Source organism: Cuculus canorus, chromosome 6 (assembly GCF_017976375.1).
Source record: "Cuculus canorus isolate bCucCan1 chromosome 6, bCucCan1.pri, whole genome shotgun sequence".
NCBI lineage: Eukaryota > Metazoa > Chordata > Aves > Cuculiformes > Cuculidae > Cuculus > Cuculus canorus.
The window spans coordinates 34,498,641-34,515,095 of NC_071406.1; the positions used below are offsets into that span (position 1 = coordinate 34,498,641).

General features: G+C 38.6%; 1 protein-coding gene across 11 annotated transcripts in view; it reads left to right on the forward strand.

The window, feature by feature from the left end:
- GULP1 (GULP PTB domain containing engulfment adaptor 1) overlaps positions 1 to 16,455 on the forward strand; it is a 152,203-nt gene that overhangs the window by 53,769 nt on the left and 81,979 nt on the right. For 9 of the 11 annotated variants that reach the window (XM_054069616.1, XM_054069615.1, XM_054069614.1 and 6 more), the window contains one exon: positions 13,189 to 13,278. In XM_054069616.1, coding sequence (XP_053925591.1) covers positions 13,251 to 13,278 — 28 coding nt within the window. In that variant the 5' untranslated portion in view covers positions 13,189 to 13,250. Of the gene's footprint in view, positions 1 to 12,209; positions 12,310 to 13,188; positions 13,279 to 16,455 lie in introns of those variants that run through there. The other 2 variants (XM_054069610.1, XM_054069613.1) reach the window with 2 other exon arrangements.

Genomic DNA, 16,455 nt, shown 5'->3' on the forward strand with positions numbered 1-16,455 from the left:
AGTTGTTAAGTATCTCAGCCTTCTCCTCATCTGTTGATACACGATCCCCATTTCCAACCATCAGTGGGGGTACGTTCTCTTTGACCTTCCTGTTTTGGTTAACGTACATGTAAAAGCCCTTCTTGTTGATTTTTACTTCCCTTGCCAAGTTCAGCTCCAGCTGCGCCTTGGCCTTCCTGACTTCATCCCTACACAACTGGGCAGTGTCTCTATACATGTCCCAGGTTTCCTGTCCCTGCTTGCACTGCCTGTGCAGTTCCCTCTTCTTTTCTCAGTTTAACCTCAACTCAGCCATGCTGTTCTCTTCCCTTTCCTGCCTGATTTTCTATATATGAGGACTGAGTGCTCTTGCGCCCTGTGGAAAGCTTTCTTAAATATTTTCCAGTTCTGTTCCACTCCCTTTGTCTTGGAGGACCTTATCTCAGGGGGGTCCCACCGAGTAATTCCTTGAAGAGCTGGAAGTCTGCTTTCCTGAAATTTAATGTCCTTAGTATACTCCTCGCCTGTCCGATATCCCTCAGGACCTTGAACTCCACCAGTGCATGATCACTGCATTCCAGGCTGCCACTGATCCTAACGTCACTAATGAGTTCACTTGTATTTGTGACCATAAGGTCCAGTATTTCATCTCCTTGAGTGGGGATATCTATCAGCTGGACTAAGAAATTATCCTCAATGCACTCCAGGAGTCTCCTGGATTGCCTACAGCTTGCTGTGCTACTTTTCCAGCATATGGAGGTGGTTGAAGTCCCTGAGTAGGATGAGAGCTTGCGAGGGCAAAGCTTCCTGTAGCTGGAGGAAGAACACTTCATCAGTTGTCTCTCCTTGATTGGGTGACCTGTAGTGTACACCAACCACAAGGTTCCTGTTAGTTCTTCCGTCTTTAATTTTTACCCACAAGCTTTCAACCTGTTCATGGCTACTCTTCCAACAACAGCTCTTCACATTCTATCCCTTTCCTGAGATACAGGGCAACACCTCCACCCCTCCTTCCTGGTCTGGCTCTCCTGAACAGTCTGTAGCAGTCAATAGCCACACTCCAGTCATGGGATTTGTCCCACCATGTTTCCATGATGGCAACTAGATCGTAGCTTTCAAGTAGCGCAGTAACTTACAGCTCTTCCTGCTTGTTACCCAAGCTTTGTGCATTAGTGTAAAGGCACTTCAACTGGGCTGCCGGTTGTATTGACTTTGCGGTGCACCTTTTATTAGTGTTAAAGTGTTTTGGAGAATTATCCTTCCTGAGCCCTGACATCTGTCCTTTCACCTCTTGTTATAAGGGCTCACTCGGTGTTATCCCTCTCCCCCTTCATATCTAGTTTGAAGCCCTATCTACAAGCCCTGCAAGCTCCCAGGCAAAGAGCCTCCTCCCCCTCTGAGAAAGGTGGTGCCCATCCGAAGTCTGTAACCTGGGTGCCACGTAGGCCATCCCATTATCAAAAAACCCAAAGTTATTGTTGTGACACCTGCCACAGAGCCATGTATTAGTAGACTGGACCCGTCTGAGCTGTTCTATGTCACCACCTGTTACTGGGAGGAGGGAAGAAAAAATCACCTGGGACCCTGATTCCCTCAGTAGCCCTCCCAAGGCCTTAAAATCACTTTTAATCCGCCTTGGGCTTCTTACAGCTGCTTCATTGCCTCCCATATGAAGCAGCAGTAACAGGTAATAGTTGTTCTCACCAGATTGGGAAGTTTCTTGGTTACATCACTTGCCCGGGCTCCTGGGACATCAGTTCCTATGTCATTGTTCTCCCGTCTATCAAATATACCTCTGATCCATGAAGTGGTAACTGTCGGAGTGGGAGGCGGACCCGGAGTAACGATGGAGTCTCAATATGAGTATGATCGTTCTCATTTATTCATGCACCTTACACTTCTTATATACTTATCCCAATAGTGCACACGCTAACAAACAAATCCTAATTGGTTATGTCCCGCTGTGCACGCACCTTATGCTGTCATGCAACTGGCCGGACGCTCTTGAGCACGCGAAAGGGGCAGATACAAGGTTCTCATCACAACTCTTCGGGACTTTCCCGCGCTGGATTCCACATTCCTGTATTCTACTCCCTTTTATCTTATCTCAAGGTCAGGCCTAGCTACAGACAGCAAACCCTGGATTGTTCACTGCTATTAAATCATGAGCCATCCTTCTGCAGGTAACCTCTTATTAGATCACAGAATCACAGAATCACAAGGTTGGAAAGGACCCATTGGATCATCGAGTCCAACCATTCCTAACACTCCCTAAACCATGTCCCTCAGCACTTCATCCACCCGTTCCTTAAACACCTCCAGGGAAGGCGACTCGACCACCTCCCTGGGCAGCCTGTTCCAGTACCCAATGACTCTTACTGTGAAGAATTTTTTTCTGATATCCAACCTGAACCTCCCCTGACGGAGCTTCAGGCCATTCTGTCTAGTCCTGTCCCCTGTCACTTGGGAGAAGAGCCCAGCTCCCTCCTCTCCACAACCTCCTTTCAGGTAGTTGTAGAGAGTAATAAGGTCTCCCCTCAGCCTCCTCTTCTCCAGGCTAAACAACCCCAGCTCTCTCAGCCGCTCCTCATAAGACTTGTTCTCCAGCCCCTTCACCAGCTTCGTTGCTCTTCTCTGGACACGCTCCAGAGCCTCAACATCCTTTTTGTGGTGAGGGGTCCAGAACTGAACACAGTATTCGAGGTGCAGTCTCACCAGTGCCGAGAAGGTGTCTAATGCAATGATAATGGCAGTTATGCGGATATTTAAGAAGAGATAGCCAACACAAGTGATTTCCTAGTGACCCAGTTGCCATTGAACTTAGAGAAACGATTTACTGCAGTTTACTGAGTTTCTGTTAATCAAGCTAAGCCGTGTTAATTGTGCAGATATGGCTTCATGACAAGTACAAGATAAAACACAGTATTTTAACCTTGTCTGAAAGTGGTAAATTGTTAGTGTTTCCACTCAGTTGCATGACTTAATCTCACCTTCAAATTCTCCAATTTTTATATTACTTTGTGGATCTCATTGCTCCTGAAAATATCTCAGATTGATAACACAATAAAGCTGGCTTTGTGCTTGGAAATATCACAAAACTGTGTTTTTATACAATTGGGCTGCAGTAAAATCTAGTGTAGAGTTTAGAGGAGGTTGGAGTGAGGTGAGAGTCAGTCTCTTCTCCCAGGTAACAACAGACAGGATGAGAGGAAGTGGTCTCAAGTTGCATTAGAGGAGGTTTAGATTGGATATTAGGAAAAATTTCATTGCCAAAGGATTGTTGAAGCACTGGCTGCTCAGGGAGGTGGTGGAGTTTCCATCCCTGGAGGTGTTAAAAAGTCATATAGACGCGGCACTTTGGGACATGGTTTAGTAGGCATGATGGTGTTGGTTGGACTTGATGATCTTAGAGGTCTTTTCAAGCCTTGATGATTCTATGATATCCATACAATTTGAGCTATGTTCTTGGCCTTTACAGTCATATTTTGTGCTCAAATTTTTATGCTACTGGGTAGATATCATTTCAACAGCAGACATGCTGCTTATTACCTCTTGCTGAAGAAGAAAATGGTTCTGATGGCTGGAAGTCTGGTTCTTAAAATTAATGTTTTCAACAGAGGAACAATGGCAATGTCTGCTAGCACCTTTCCCTTTATCACTGATGAAGTTCTATACAAGCTGGTTACTGACTGTTTTGAGTCTGGAAAAAGTACCAATGTGAAACTGATACAATACAGATAAGTAAAAAAGAGTATCAAAGGGTCACTCTTCATATGGGTAAAAAAAAGTAATTTTGACTTTGGTATGAAAAATGCAAATCATTTTAGGCAGTGAATTATAATTTTAAATTATGTCAATCGGCATATAGAAATGGAGTAGTCACAAAGCAGGCAAATCAATAGATATAAATGTCATAAGTTAGGATTTTTTATCACCCTGAGCGAGGGAATGATTTGGTTCATTTAAATGAATCTGTCCATGGTCTCCAGCACAGAACACAGTGCCAGAATGCATCTGTGTAAGGAAATTAACTCTCTTTAACGTGAATTCTGGGATAGAGTTGAAGATGTTATGCGGGTGAGAATTTAATGCAGAAGTGCATATCTCACCCTAGGGAAGATGCACGGAAAAGTTTTGCTGGTTTTGTTCCCTTTTGCTTTAACTGAAAAAAAAAGAAGGAAAAAGAAGACAGTGGAAAGAAATGTCTTCCTTGAAAGGAAGCTATGTAACACTGCAGACCTATATTTGTACCAGGCATTTAGACCAGTCCCGCGAGATCTTAAGACTTGCAAAATCTTTAAATAATATAGAGGTAAAATATTTGAACACAAGCTCTCCCCTTAGTGTCATGAAATAGCAATAAAAAGACAAATAACCCAAAGTAACTATACTGTATGCAAACAGCAACAAATAGCTGAAGAAAATCGTACTGTAAATATATCATTATTTGCTAAACCAGATAGATAAGCAGAATTCAAGGTGTGGTGGTGAATTGCTCCTCCTTTTATTCCAGGCAGCTGAAGGAGAAACTTTTTGGTTATCAATTACTTAAATGACAAATATGAGTATCATTTGGCAAAGAACTTGCTTAAGTGAATTGTCCTGTATTCATCAGAGCCACAGCAAGACACATGAGATGCCATATCACAAGAGTTCACTAAGCATGGATGGCCAACTAGGAACTTTTGAAAGACAGAATACCTACTGAAAGATCCCAAAAGCATAGTGGGGAGAGAGAGCTTACTGTAGAGCTTTACTGAAATCCACAGTAAAGTGTAACACATATGTACAAGTTCATTGTTACCATGGGCAGAGGAATCCTTACCCTGGGAATGGGGGAACAAACGGGGTTGCTATCTGCCCCCTTTTGTTGATCCTGTTGATGTTATTGGTCATAACATGAGGAATGGGGCCAAATGTCCCTGTCCTACACACTGTCCTATTTGTAGTCCCATTTTTTCCTTTCTAGTTTGAAACCTATACTTAGCTATCAGCCAATGAAATAATAATCAGTTCTGTATGAAAAGCTATATTCTGGTTCTGCAGTATATTGTGCTTTTTATAAATTAAAGAGGAACTACCTAACCTTGCTGTAAATATTTATCAAGAATATATCTTCATTCTAATATGCTGAATAGCCACTAGAAAATAATTTTAGTTCAGAGAAATCCTTAGAAAGGAATGTGAAACTGAAGCCTTGGGTTTTACTACAGCTGTCAAATTATTTTAGTGACATTGTGAGACTGTGCATTGTCTTAATTTATGTATCTACAAGGTGGAATGATAATAATCTCATAGGGGTACTTATAAATTTTACCTAATGTCTGTGGGTGCTTCTACATCTTTGTTGAAAGACTCATAAGTACTGAGTAGCATTATGGGAGAGGAAGCAGCTTCTCCAGTATTAACAAGCAAGTTTTTCCTTCCTTATTTTTTCCCCTGGGAAGGGGACATGGGGGAGAATTTGAAGGAAGTTCAGGGGTTGGTTCATTTGTTTTAGTTTAAGGTTGCTTTCAAATCATGGGTTTTCTTCTGGCTGCCTATTACATCCTGCTGTTTGGTTAAGTAGAATTATCATAAATTAAGACTGTAAATTGGATTTTATTTCCCATTGGCTTGATTCCAGCAACATTTGAAAAGTTAATACCTGCTAATCAGTGTATACTCTAGTTTGGCTCTTAAAGCCATTCGAGTTTCAGTGGCAGCATGTTGAGGTTTTTATTGCTTGAAAAGAATTCTTGCACTGGCAGTTTCAGCAATATTCTCCTTTTCAAGACCCTGCAAAGTGAGAGGACTACTTTAATATGGCTCCTGTAGTAATTATGCTCCCATCTTGTTGATACTGATTTTACTGGAGTTTAAAGACATTGGTGGTGTTAGCAATTCTTGTGCTTTCTTTAAGATGTCAGAGTCTGGTTATAATAAAGGATAATTTCTGGAAGATTAAATGTACAGAGCTATGCATTTTTGAAGAATATCACTGAATTGTGACCATCAAGGTTTACTTTTTAAAATCTAGTTAGCAGAGAGACACATTTATGGATGAAATAGAAAGGTGAGATTAATTTTGCACAGTCATTTGTGCAGTGGAATTTCAAAAGTGTTTAAATATACGTAGTTCAGGAAACAAATTAAAGCTTGCATGCTCACAGTCATAAACCAAGTGAGCGAAAAGGAGCATAGAGGTTTGGCAGAATGATGAGGAACTTCTAACCACATATGAGCGTATTTATTCAAGCAATTTCCAAAGAATGAGCTTTGTTTGAGTCTTGTTGCATAAGTTTTCCATTAAAAGAGAATGTGTTTTCTGTGGCTAAAGGTGTGGTGTGTTTCTGAGTGGGATTTTTATAGCACTGGGCCAGTGTCTATTCCCTATTACATATGTTGCTGTATTTCTCAATTATTACCTTTGTGCTCAATGTTTTTTACTAAAATTTGAAACAGCAGTAGTAGCAAAGCTGTTTAAGATTGTAATTTCACATAAACTTATTATTTTTCAGTACTCGTGTTTACTTATCCTGAAATGAAGTTCTGTGAAGTACATAAATACCAGTAGAGGTGCTCAGCTCTCTCTCCTGTATACTTGTTTCTTTGATTGTATAGCAGCATTAAAGTATTTTTGAAGAGCAGTATTCAAGATGTGGTTTTGAAGCAGTGTGTGTATGTGACTTCAGTACACATAGAGTAATATCATTTTCATTAGAGACTACCTATACTATTTGTATGTAATTGTCGTGGAAATACCTTAAATATTCTAAATAGTAATGTGTGATCCATAAAATTGGCAAAGTCATTGTATGTTGTTGGAGGAAGGAGGAAGAGAGAGTAGCCTGTAGTTTGGTGTAATGGTTGGATATAGGGTGCAGTTTTACATTGGTGCTTCTGATTTTGTTTCACCAGCTGACTCCTAGGTTTGTTTTTTGAAATAGGCTTTTTCTTGAAAGCATGAATGAAGCAGGATCACTTTATATACTGTGGTTTTGCTGCCACTTCTTCTCTTGAGAGAGTGGTGGTAACTATCTAGAAAACAGTTCTCTCTGGTTATGTGTTACAAGGATCTTGTGAAAGAGTATATGGATGCTGGTGGAGGACAGCTCTTGACTCCTTCCAGCTGTGCTTATCAAGGAAGTCGGCCCTGGATACTAAGGTGCTTGATGCTGACTGATAGGGAGAGATGTCAAAGATGCGTGAATATAGCTCAAGCACAATTAACTTGCAGTCTTCACCTGCACAAATACATCTGAAAATCTGGTTTAAATGAGTCATATTTGAAACACAGTGAGTCCATGTGCTGAGTTCTTGAAACTCTGCTAGAGAAGCTTAAATTTCTGAAAAGACTGAGGTGCTGTGAAACTCTTAGTTTTGCTTCACGGTTTGCAAATTTAGTCGCTGTACCCGAAGGCATTGACCGGAATTGGTAGCCCAGGTCTGTATAGAAAGAAGGAGAAAATAAATGCCTAGCATAAGCATTTACGCCATTCCATAAGGAACTTTCCAGCAAGGATCCATTTCTACTTTTTCAACACTGTTTTTCAAGAGGAAAAACCTGAAAAATTACTTTCTTTGGAAAATATGTCAGAGATTGATACCTACTTTTCACATACCTCTCCTTTTACATCAGTAGTTCAGTTACAGGATCAGTTACTGAATCTGCTCTTAGCAGTTGTTTGAATTTTCTCAGTAGGATGACCTGTGGTTCCTCCCCTGTGGTTCTGGAGGTTCAGCACAGATTAGTGCCTACCTGGTGTGGAAAAATAATGAAAGTAGGGAGTTTGTCCAAAGTTTCCTCCCCCACTTAGGTATATTGAAGTGACTTTACTGTGATATTAAACAAAAATACAGTTGCTGCTCCCAGGAAAGGAATATGACTGCCATAGAAAAGGCTTTTTCTGGCCAAGTGGTACATTCTGCCTCATTGGAATGGAGTTGCGGGGTGCTGTTACACAATGGTGCAGCGAGGCTCCATTACCATCACGGACATCGAACTGTGAAGATGAACATATAACACCTATCAAGGAAGATGGTTTTCAGCTGCTGCCTCAGCACCCATAGTGAAATCATGTCCTTTACCTGAACTTTTCTGATTAAAATGTCATTACAATACAAAACCACACCTCCATCCAAAAAGCTACTTGCCTTCAAATGACAACACCACACAGTTGGGCATCCAATCTAAATTTTTTTCACTATACCTTTGAACGCGAGGTGAGAGACTTTTACATCAGTCAAGAATAAAAGAATGTACGACTAAAGTTATTTAAGCTCCACCTAAAACTGTAGAAAACTTCTAAGAATGAAACACAAAGGGAAAAATTTGGGGAAGACTTCATCAACACTTTCTGGGATCAGGCAATGGGCTGGACTCTGTCTTCCACCTCACAGGGACACGTATTGGGTAAGAACTCTGTGTTACGCATGCTTACCTACTAGCATCACGCTAACTGCTAGTGTTTATCTCTGCTTGGGGTCTTGACTGTACATCACTTTAGACCTGTTTCACAGTCAGTATCTTATCACTGACTACCCTCGAACCCTTATCCTGTCATGAATTTATGTAATAAAATTTGTTTATGCTTCTACAGGTTTCCGGAAACATTAATAATTTGTATAAAGGATGGAAGGGATTCATCATGCTGCTGGTGTGGCCTGGCAGACTGGACAAGTTGTTGGCAGTGCCACTGGGACAAATATATGGCCCTGGCCAATTTGTATTTGTTAAGGTGACAGTGCTGCTGGGGACCTGGCATACTGAGAAATTTGTATTTCCTGTGATGCTGCCAACATGGTCCTGTCAGGCTGGTCAAGTTGTCTCCTGTTCCCTTACTCTAATAAAATGTGACGCGTGGGGAGTAACTTGCTATGCAGAGCAACTTAAGGATAGTTGTGAATGTAATGTGCTAATAAAGGACAGAAGACACACTTTCATCCCTAAATACTGGAGATGCCTCACTGAGAGTTTTTCAATACAAACCTGAACAAACTGTAAACATGATGTTAGACTTGCAGCATATTTTAACTACGTGGAAGTTAATCAGAGCAGGGACTGGTATTGTGTTTTTCTAGTCCCAAGTAGCCAGTACCATTTCGTGTGATGCGACGGATGAGTCTAAACTTGCTGATCTTTAGTGCTTTTAAAACCCTATGAGTTGTCCTTAGTCCCGACTGCGTTAAAAAATTTAGAATACTCCTATCCAGGAAAAATGAAGAAATTTAAGTCTTGCAAGCCTGGGAATTCTATTATATAGTAGTCTGTATCACAGTAATATCCTCTAAATTACTCTAGGATGGAGCACTTTTAAAAAAATCTTGAAATAAGGTTCATAATAACCATAATAGTGTGCAAACCCTTAATGTTTCTCCGCAATACACATTATAATGAACTGCTTGAACACATACCTGCTTGATAATATGCAGATGAGGAGATTAATTTGTCATGAATATTTTGATTCTCATGCTTTTGTGCCAGTGTTGTATCTGTGCTTTTAATTTCATATCATGTTCTTTTTGAAATGTTGGGATTATACAGAAGGGCTAAGGAAGGTTAGCTAAAGGAATGTAACATGCTAAAGCCTAAAACCCCAATATTATCTGATTTTCAAGATACTCCGCCTGAGATTGATCTAGTGACAAAATGGCTATTGCCAACTTTTCTGAATTTTGAAAACTGTTGCAATCATTTAATAAAGCCCATCTGATCTGTAAGAATGCAACTCAATGCTGTCCTTGAGGCTGACCAATTAAAGCAAACATTCTGAAAATATTAATGAGAAATCTGTTGACTTTAAGGGATTGTGTTCAGTATCAAGGATTTTAAGTCTTTGTGAAGTGAATGACACTTCGTTTAGGTTTTTATTAAACAAATGACATGCTTGTATGCTGTTGTTTCAGAGGTATGTGATATGGGAATAAATTGATTATGAGAAAATCAGTTGTTAGAAATTTGTTTGGCAGTGGGGCTTTTTTTCCACCATATGACCTTTAGCATTGGGAAGGAATTGATCATAGGAATTGGAGTGTAAAAGATAAGAAAGCAAGTGCACGTACCCTGCATAGCAGTCAATTTATACAGGGTTCTGGTTCTCCTTTTGGGGAGAGGTGTGGAACAAGGGGCCACAAATAAAGCTATAGAAGTATAAAGTCCTCCAGATAAATAGGCTTAAATAATATCATATTCCACCTCCTCCACAGCCTTTGGACATGATTATAATTTTTTAGCAGATGCTTATAATTTCTTAAGAGGATAATCTCTGTTAATTTTATATTGATCTTTTACACTAAAAACTGAAACAAAACAGGAGACCCACACCTTTTACAATGAAAAAATGCCAAACAGTGACTTCAAAGAGTTCAAAACCATTTATAGCGTCAGAGTTCAGAGCTCTTCTGGAAAGGGTGATTGTTTCTCATTTACATTTATAATAAATTGGAGCAACTTTGTAAAGCTCCTGGAGGGAAGACTGCTGCAGAGAATGCTCTGGTTCGAACAGTGAAGTCTGTACAGGAGCAATGATTAAATGGAGATGTTGGGATACAAAGGCACTTTTTTCCTCACTCTTCTCTTGGTGATTGTTCCCTGCTACCTCTCCAGAAACTTCTGATTGCTTCTGTCTAAACACACATCTGGATTTCTCACTTCCTCTTAAACATCTTTTCAACATCAGTAATCAGCTTGTGAACTTAAGTCTATTGCACACTGAGGGAAGCATGTAGAGTGGTCCCGTGGGATCTGCTGAGCACGTGCACATGATGGTGTGTCCAATGCAGTCATATAGTTAGGCAAAATATACTTTGGTAGAGTAATAAAATGGTACCCTTTGTCAAACTGTCTGACCTCTACAATAAGTCTACAATAAGTCTGCTAAATACGATGAACTTTTCATTGTTAGGCTAAAAGAAGTTATTGCTGTGCTTTATTTGGAGATTACATTTAGAATACCTAAGTCTGTCTGTCTCTGCCTTTTCTGTCAGTGATATTGTTTAAAATGTGTTTGTGAAATTGTAATGAATATGATAAATATAGCTCTACATATTTAAGAAGGTTAACAAGAACTTGCTGTTGTTTGGAAACCTGAAGGTTTCAAATTGCCCCTTGTTCCCAGGTAAATGCAATGGAGAGTTAGAAGATAATCAGTCAATAATGAAATAAATTGCTTGTCTAGATTGTGTATGGAGCAGTCAGCTCTTCCAGAGGAGAAAGGATGATGCCATCACAGTGTAACCATATTCACTGTCAGGACATGTCTTTCCTTTTAATTGTACGTATCCATCCAGACAATGACTGTCTTCTAAAATTTTGGAGAATTGCTCATACTCCAAGTCAAAAAGCTCAAGGACCAGCATCCCCTTTGCAAGAACTGTTTTATTGTTAAGAGCTGTTCTACATCTACCTGTAGATGGTGGACCCCATCACTCATTCCCAGTCCATTGCTGTTAAAATCAAAGCACTGACAGAGCTCCCCAGGCTCTTCATCATCCATCTGGAAGTGGTGGGACAAGCAAAAATCTCATTAAGATTCAATATAGATGAGCAAATGGTTGATGGGATGTCAAGTACAGACACTCTGGTCTGCAAGCGAGCAAGATATTTGCTCTCTGCCTGTCTTCTGGAAGTGGATGAAAGTGACTGAGTTCTTTGGGGCTTTTTACCAGCTCTAAGCATCTGACATCTATAAGTTTTTGTACAGCAGAGAAAAAAATTAGACTGACATGACTGAAATCCTTTACCAGGTTTTGCTAGACACTGGTGCTTGTGGATTTGAGGAAAAATGAAGTTCCTCTTGTATCCTGTTATGTTTAGTCTATCATAGTGAACAAAATAAGAGTATCGATTTTTCTTGCAAATTGTAACAAGTTTGGTAAGAAGAGAATGTTCCTGTTTTTAAAATTGTTCCTTTTGTTTGTAAAGTATAAAATTGACTTTGTTCCAAGAGTAATGTAATCCGTAATTTACACGTAGCACCATAAACATAATACAAAATAATTGTTTACAATTGAATATGCTGCAAAAGGCAGTATTTTTAAATAAAATATCTTGTTTAATGCTTTAAAACCCAGATCTAGAGAACTGTTTTTGTGAAACAAGTAAAATTTGTACTTTACTTTTACAAGTCTAGAGCTTGATTCTGGCTAATGAATGTTTTTGAAAATGCTGAGATTAATGAAATTTATAAAGTAAAGCTTTCCAGGGACTTAATGCTCTCCTCTTATATTCCATTTGTGCTTCTATGCAGTTATAAATCCAAGCACGGACTAAGAATTTCAGTTGACAGCAAGTTTTTCAATTTTAGTGAAGCCCGTAGAGCTGTGCCATTACTAAGAGATATTTTTCCTGTGAGTTTTTATTGTGCTAAATTTGATTTAAATGCTGTTGTTGCTTGAAGCCCTATAGACTGTTCTATTAGTACTTAGAGATGTAAATGACGCACATAATATTGTAACCACAACAGAATTGCTTGCTTCCCAAGCATTGCAAATGCCTGCCTGTGACTGGAGGTCTGAGGTCTGCACTAAATTTTTGTTCATTGATCTGCAAATGGATGTGTTCGATTTTATTTTACTTGGCTGCAAAATGTTGGTAAAGAATAAAATTAGAAAATAATACTGAGAATTGAGAATTTAGACAAGTATTTAAGAGTGTATCAGTATTTTCAGTGAAGAAAATACAGAAATTACTGTACAGTCTGATGTAATCAGACCAAGAGGAAGTTGTACTGATAGAAGGCAGGTTTTACAGTGTTGAATCACTGGTTGGAAATCAGTCTTTATATTATGATTGTAAATTCTTTTTCATTGGTTTGCTGAACTGAAGATGAAAGCATATCTTGAAATAATCTGGCAGCCTAAATGACACAACTGTGAAATGAATGTTTTTACAGAGTCATGTGTTCAGCATTAATTTTAAAGCTTTCTTTCCAACCTATTTGCATATACTCTTTGGCTTCACGTATACATATAATACCATCTCCTCTGTGTCCCTGAAATCTCAGTGAGAAGACCTTCACGGAATACTTTAAAACGTCTTTCTCAATTAAGTAGTACTGGGCACTCAAACATAAATATTCTCAGTTCTGCAGTTTCTTCCTCAGCAAAGCCAATCTCCCTTCAATTTCTCTGAATTTCAGAATTGTTAAAATCTTCTGCATTGTGTTTAATATTAAGACAATGAGCTAACTTTAGATACAATAATGGACTTTTGTTTGTGTTCTGCAGGTTAAAGTGCGGGAAGTGGAAAACAAACCCAGAAACATCATTGACAGGATAGATTTCTCAACATGAATCGTGCTTTTAGCAGGAAGAAAGGTAAGTAATTTAGCTTATGTTCCTTGGGAGACATAAATATCCTTTATAAATTCTTTAGACTATCAAGGAAGTACTTTTGAATTTGAAGTAATCTTAAATAATCAATAATTTTTGAATAAATGTTGAATAATTGTATAATAAGGAAGTACTAATTGAATAATTTTGGATGGGCAGCCTTCTATAATGTGTACAGAGCAAAGCATTCTCAACTGATAGTTTTAGAGCTTTCTGAATTGTAAGGCTTATGTTGTATTTCATAACATTTTCTTTATTGGGGAGGGTGGGGGGTGGAGATGTATGTGTGTATATTTAAAAAATACATACTTCTTTTTTTCCCCTGCATGCACAAAAGGCCATTCTGGAGGCTTTTGGAACTTCTAAAGAGTTGGTGACTTCCGTGCTTATTATATATGTTTTGGGTTCTTCTTTGTGGAGAAGCCATTTTAGAAAACTATATTTAATTTAATATACTTGAAATATCTTATGCAGCAGAATGTGTGTTAGCTTTAAGAAGCTATTCAGCATTTGCAGCAATCTGAAATGATATGCTTTCCAAAAAGATGTCAAACCGCTAGATAATTCAGAGTTGTCTATGTTGCTTTTCTGGCTTACTTAGCCTTCTCTCATGGTCTGTCTGTGATTAAACATAAGTGACTGGATGGAGCATGAGAGTAGCTTTTTTTACTGACAACTTTGTTTCTATTTCCCCCATTACTTTGTAAAGTAGAAAATACTCAGTGGGTCTAATTTCTTTATTTTTCATGTTCTCTTCTCAAGATCCTTAAGTATGATACACACTGAGCTAGAGCCCCTGCTTTAATAACTGATTGTAAACCCAGTTGGAGTAAATATAAATATTTTAAGTAACAAGAATTTCTGCTTTGGTATCAGTATCAAAGCTGGAAGTAAAAGGAATCTACCATACCTTATACCAACACTGAATCCTTCCATGTCTAGTGCATTTATTTGTTAGAGCCAGGTGAATTGACGTAACATAACTAGTCCCAGCATATCAGTAGATGTAGCTTGATTGCAAAAGGAAGATACGCTTATTCACAAAGACTGCAAAACCTGATGAAAGGTCAGTTGGTACCCCAGTAGCACGATGGTTGCTGAGGAAATAAGTTGAAATCGATAGCCCGTGCTTTTCTTAAACACTGATGTATTTTCCTGTGTAGATGTTTGTAACACCTCTATCAAGATCTGTATCCACCAGCTGCCTAATAGTGTTGCCTAGCTTCTTCCAATAATTTGAGAGACTATTTGAATATTCTTTAATTATGCACAGCTTTAATTTAGCACACATTCTTTAATTTAGCACAGCTGGGAAAGAAGTTTGGGGTTTATAGATTTTTGTTTTGTCTAGACGACCTTTTAATTTTTTCCTTTGCTCTAATGACTTTGATAATATTTGAAACTGAACCTACTATGTTTTAGAAACAGATCAGGTATGTTTTATAGCATATTTTCTCAGTGTTTTGATGTGCACCTGGAGTGCTAAAATGCTCTTTCACTAATGCTTGTTGCTCTTGCCAGTGTCTGCATCTTGCCTTTGCAGTCAAATCTTGAAGTTGTATCCTCTAGTATATGGGAAAATTTGAGGAGTCTGTATTTATTCCTTTCTGTTGTCACTACTTCTTTATGACAAAATTCTTACTGACCTGACCTGAAATCTTGGAATTTCTGTGTATTCAAAGGAATTCGCTTTGTTGTTCATTTGATTCTCTTTACCCTAACAAGAAAAAAGTATTATAAAAGCAGTAGTCAAGCACAATGAAGTCCAATTATTGTGGGTTCTTAAAAATGATTCAGAACTTGAGCAACCAGAAGAATTAAATACTGACATCCATTTATTTTAGTCAGTGATGCACACATTTCTATTTTCATATCCTAGGAAAAACATGAATTTCACTTAAGCAGTTGTCAAAGTAAGTGAAAATTACGTATTTTTCATGCCAGCTGAAGTTCAGGACAGCTTGGCTGTATAAGCATTCATGTCTAATAACTGCACTTAAGAGCAAGCTCAGGCAAGTTCAAACAGGTTTGAACAATTGCTGAACTTCCTTTATTTTATTTCCTGATTTTACTCTCAGAATTCAGAGATACAGGAGTTTCCATGTTGGGTTTGGTGAGGTGACTTGTGCGTGTCTTTTGCTTAGAGGAGTATGGATATTTGGGGAGTTAACTACGTGAGTTCCATGACTCTTGAAGGAGTCACTCTTTAAATCCAAATTAGCCTCCTGATGCTGTGCTGGTAGGGCTTGTGCTTATTACAAGCTTGCATCAGTCTATTGCCTTGGAGCTAAGTTAACAGCAGTCTCAAACATATATAGGGTCGTAAGGGGAATTTAAACAGATACAAGTAGTGTTTTCACAACAGCCAAATATATCTAAATTGTGCCTACTTATAGTGTAAGCGTCCCCTAATTCTCAGTGTCACGATTGGTCTACGCTAGGCTTGGTTATTTTTCTGGGGAAGTACCTCTCCCAGATAAGTTTGGCACATTTTAATTGTGTGTACAGGTAATGCGTATACATAAACCAGAAAGCATTAACTATGGAGTGTTTGGTTTGGCTTGGCTATTTTTCTGGAGAATGGAGGTACCTCTCCCAGATGAGTTTGGCACATTTTAATGATTCTGTGGCCTTCTATTCAAAGCCATTAGTATAAGAACTGGTGAATGAAGAAAAGTTAGACAGAGGCATTCCTAAATATGGAATGACTACAATTCAAATCTCCTGGGAGTAAAAGTGTGGAACTTTTTGAGTGTCTCAAAATAGTGCTAAAGATGTAAGTACATATGTCTTCTTTGGGCTAAATTTAGTACTGAACTACAATGCATGAATCCCAGTGAATTTCAGTGAGATTGTTTGAGGGTGTACATCACAGCTGAATTTGGTTCATTCTTTGTTATGCTCCAATGGTTCTCCATCGAGAATAAATGTCAGCCCTAGTTTATATGTGGAACAAATTTCAATGCCTAAACTTCTGTTGTATGTGGGAATCTGAATTTTCTAATAATTTTTTCGTATGATAGCAGTTCATAAGGTGGGTAATTGGTGACACATTATCAGTTTGTGAGATGTAGGTACTATTTATAATGTTAAATAGAACATATTGAAGAAAAAGCCTGCCATAAATCACAAGTTTCAGTAGTAACATTTCTATGCAATGGA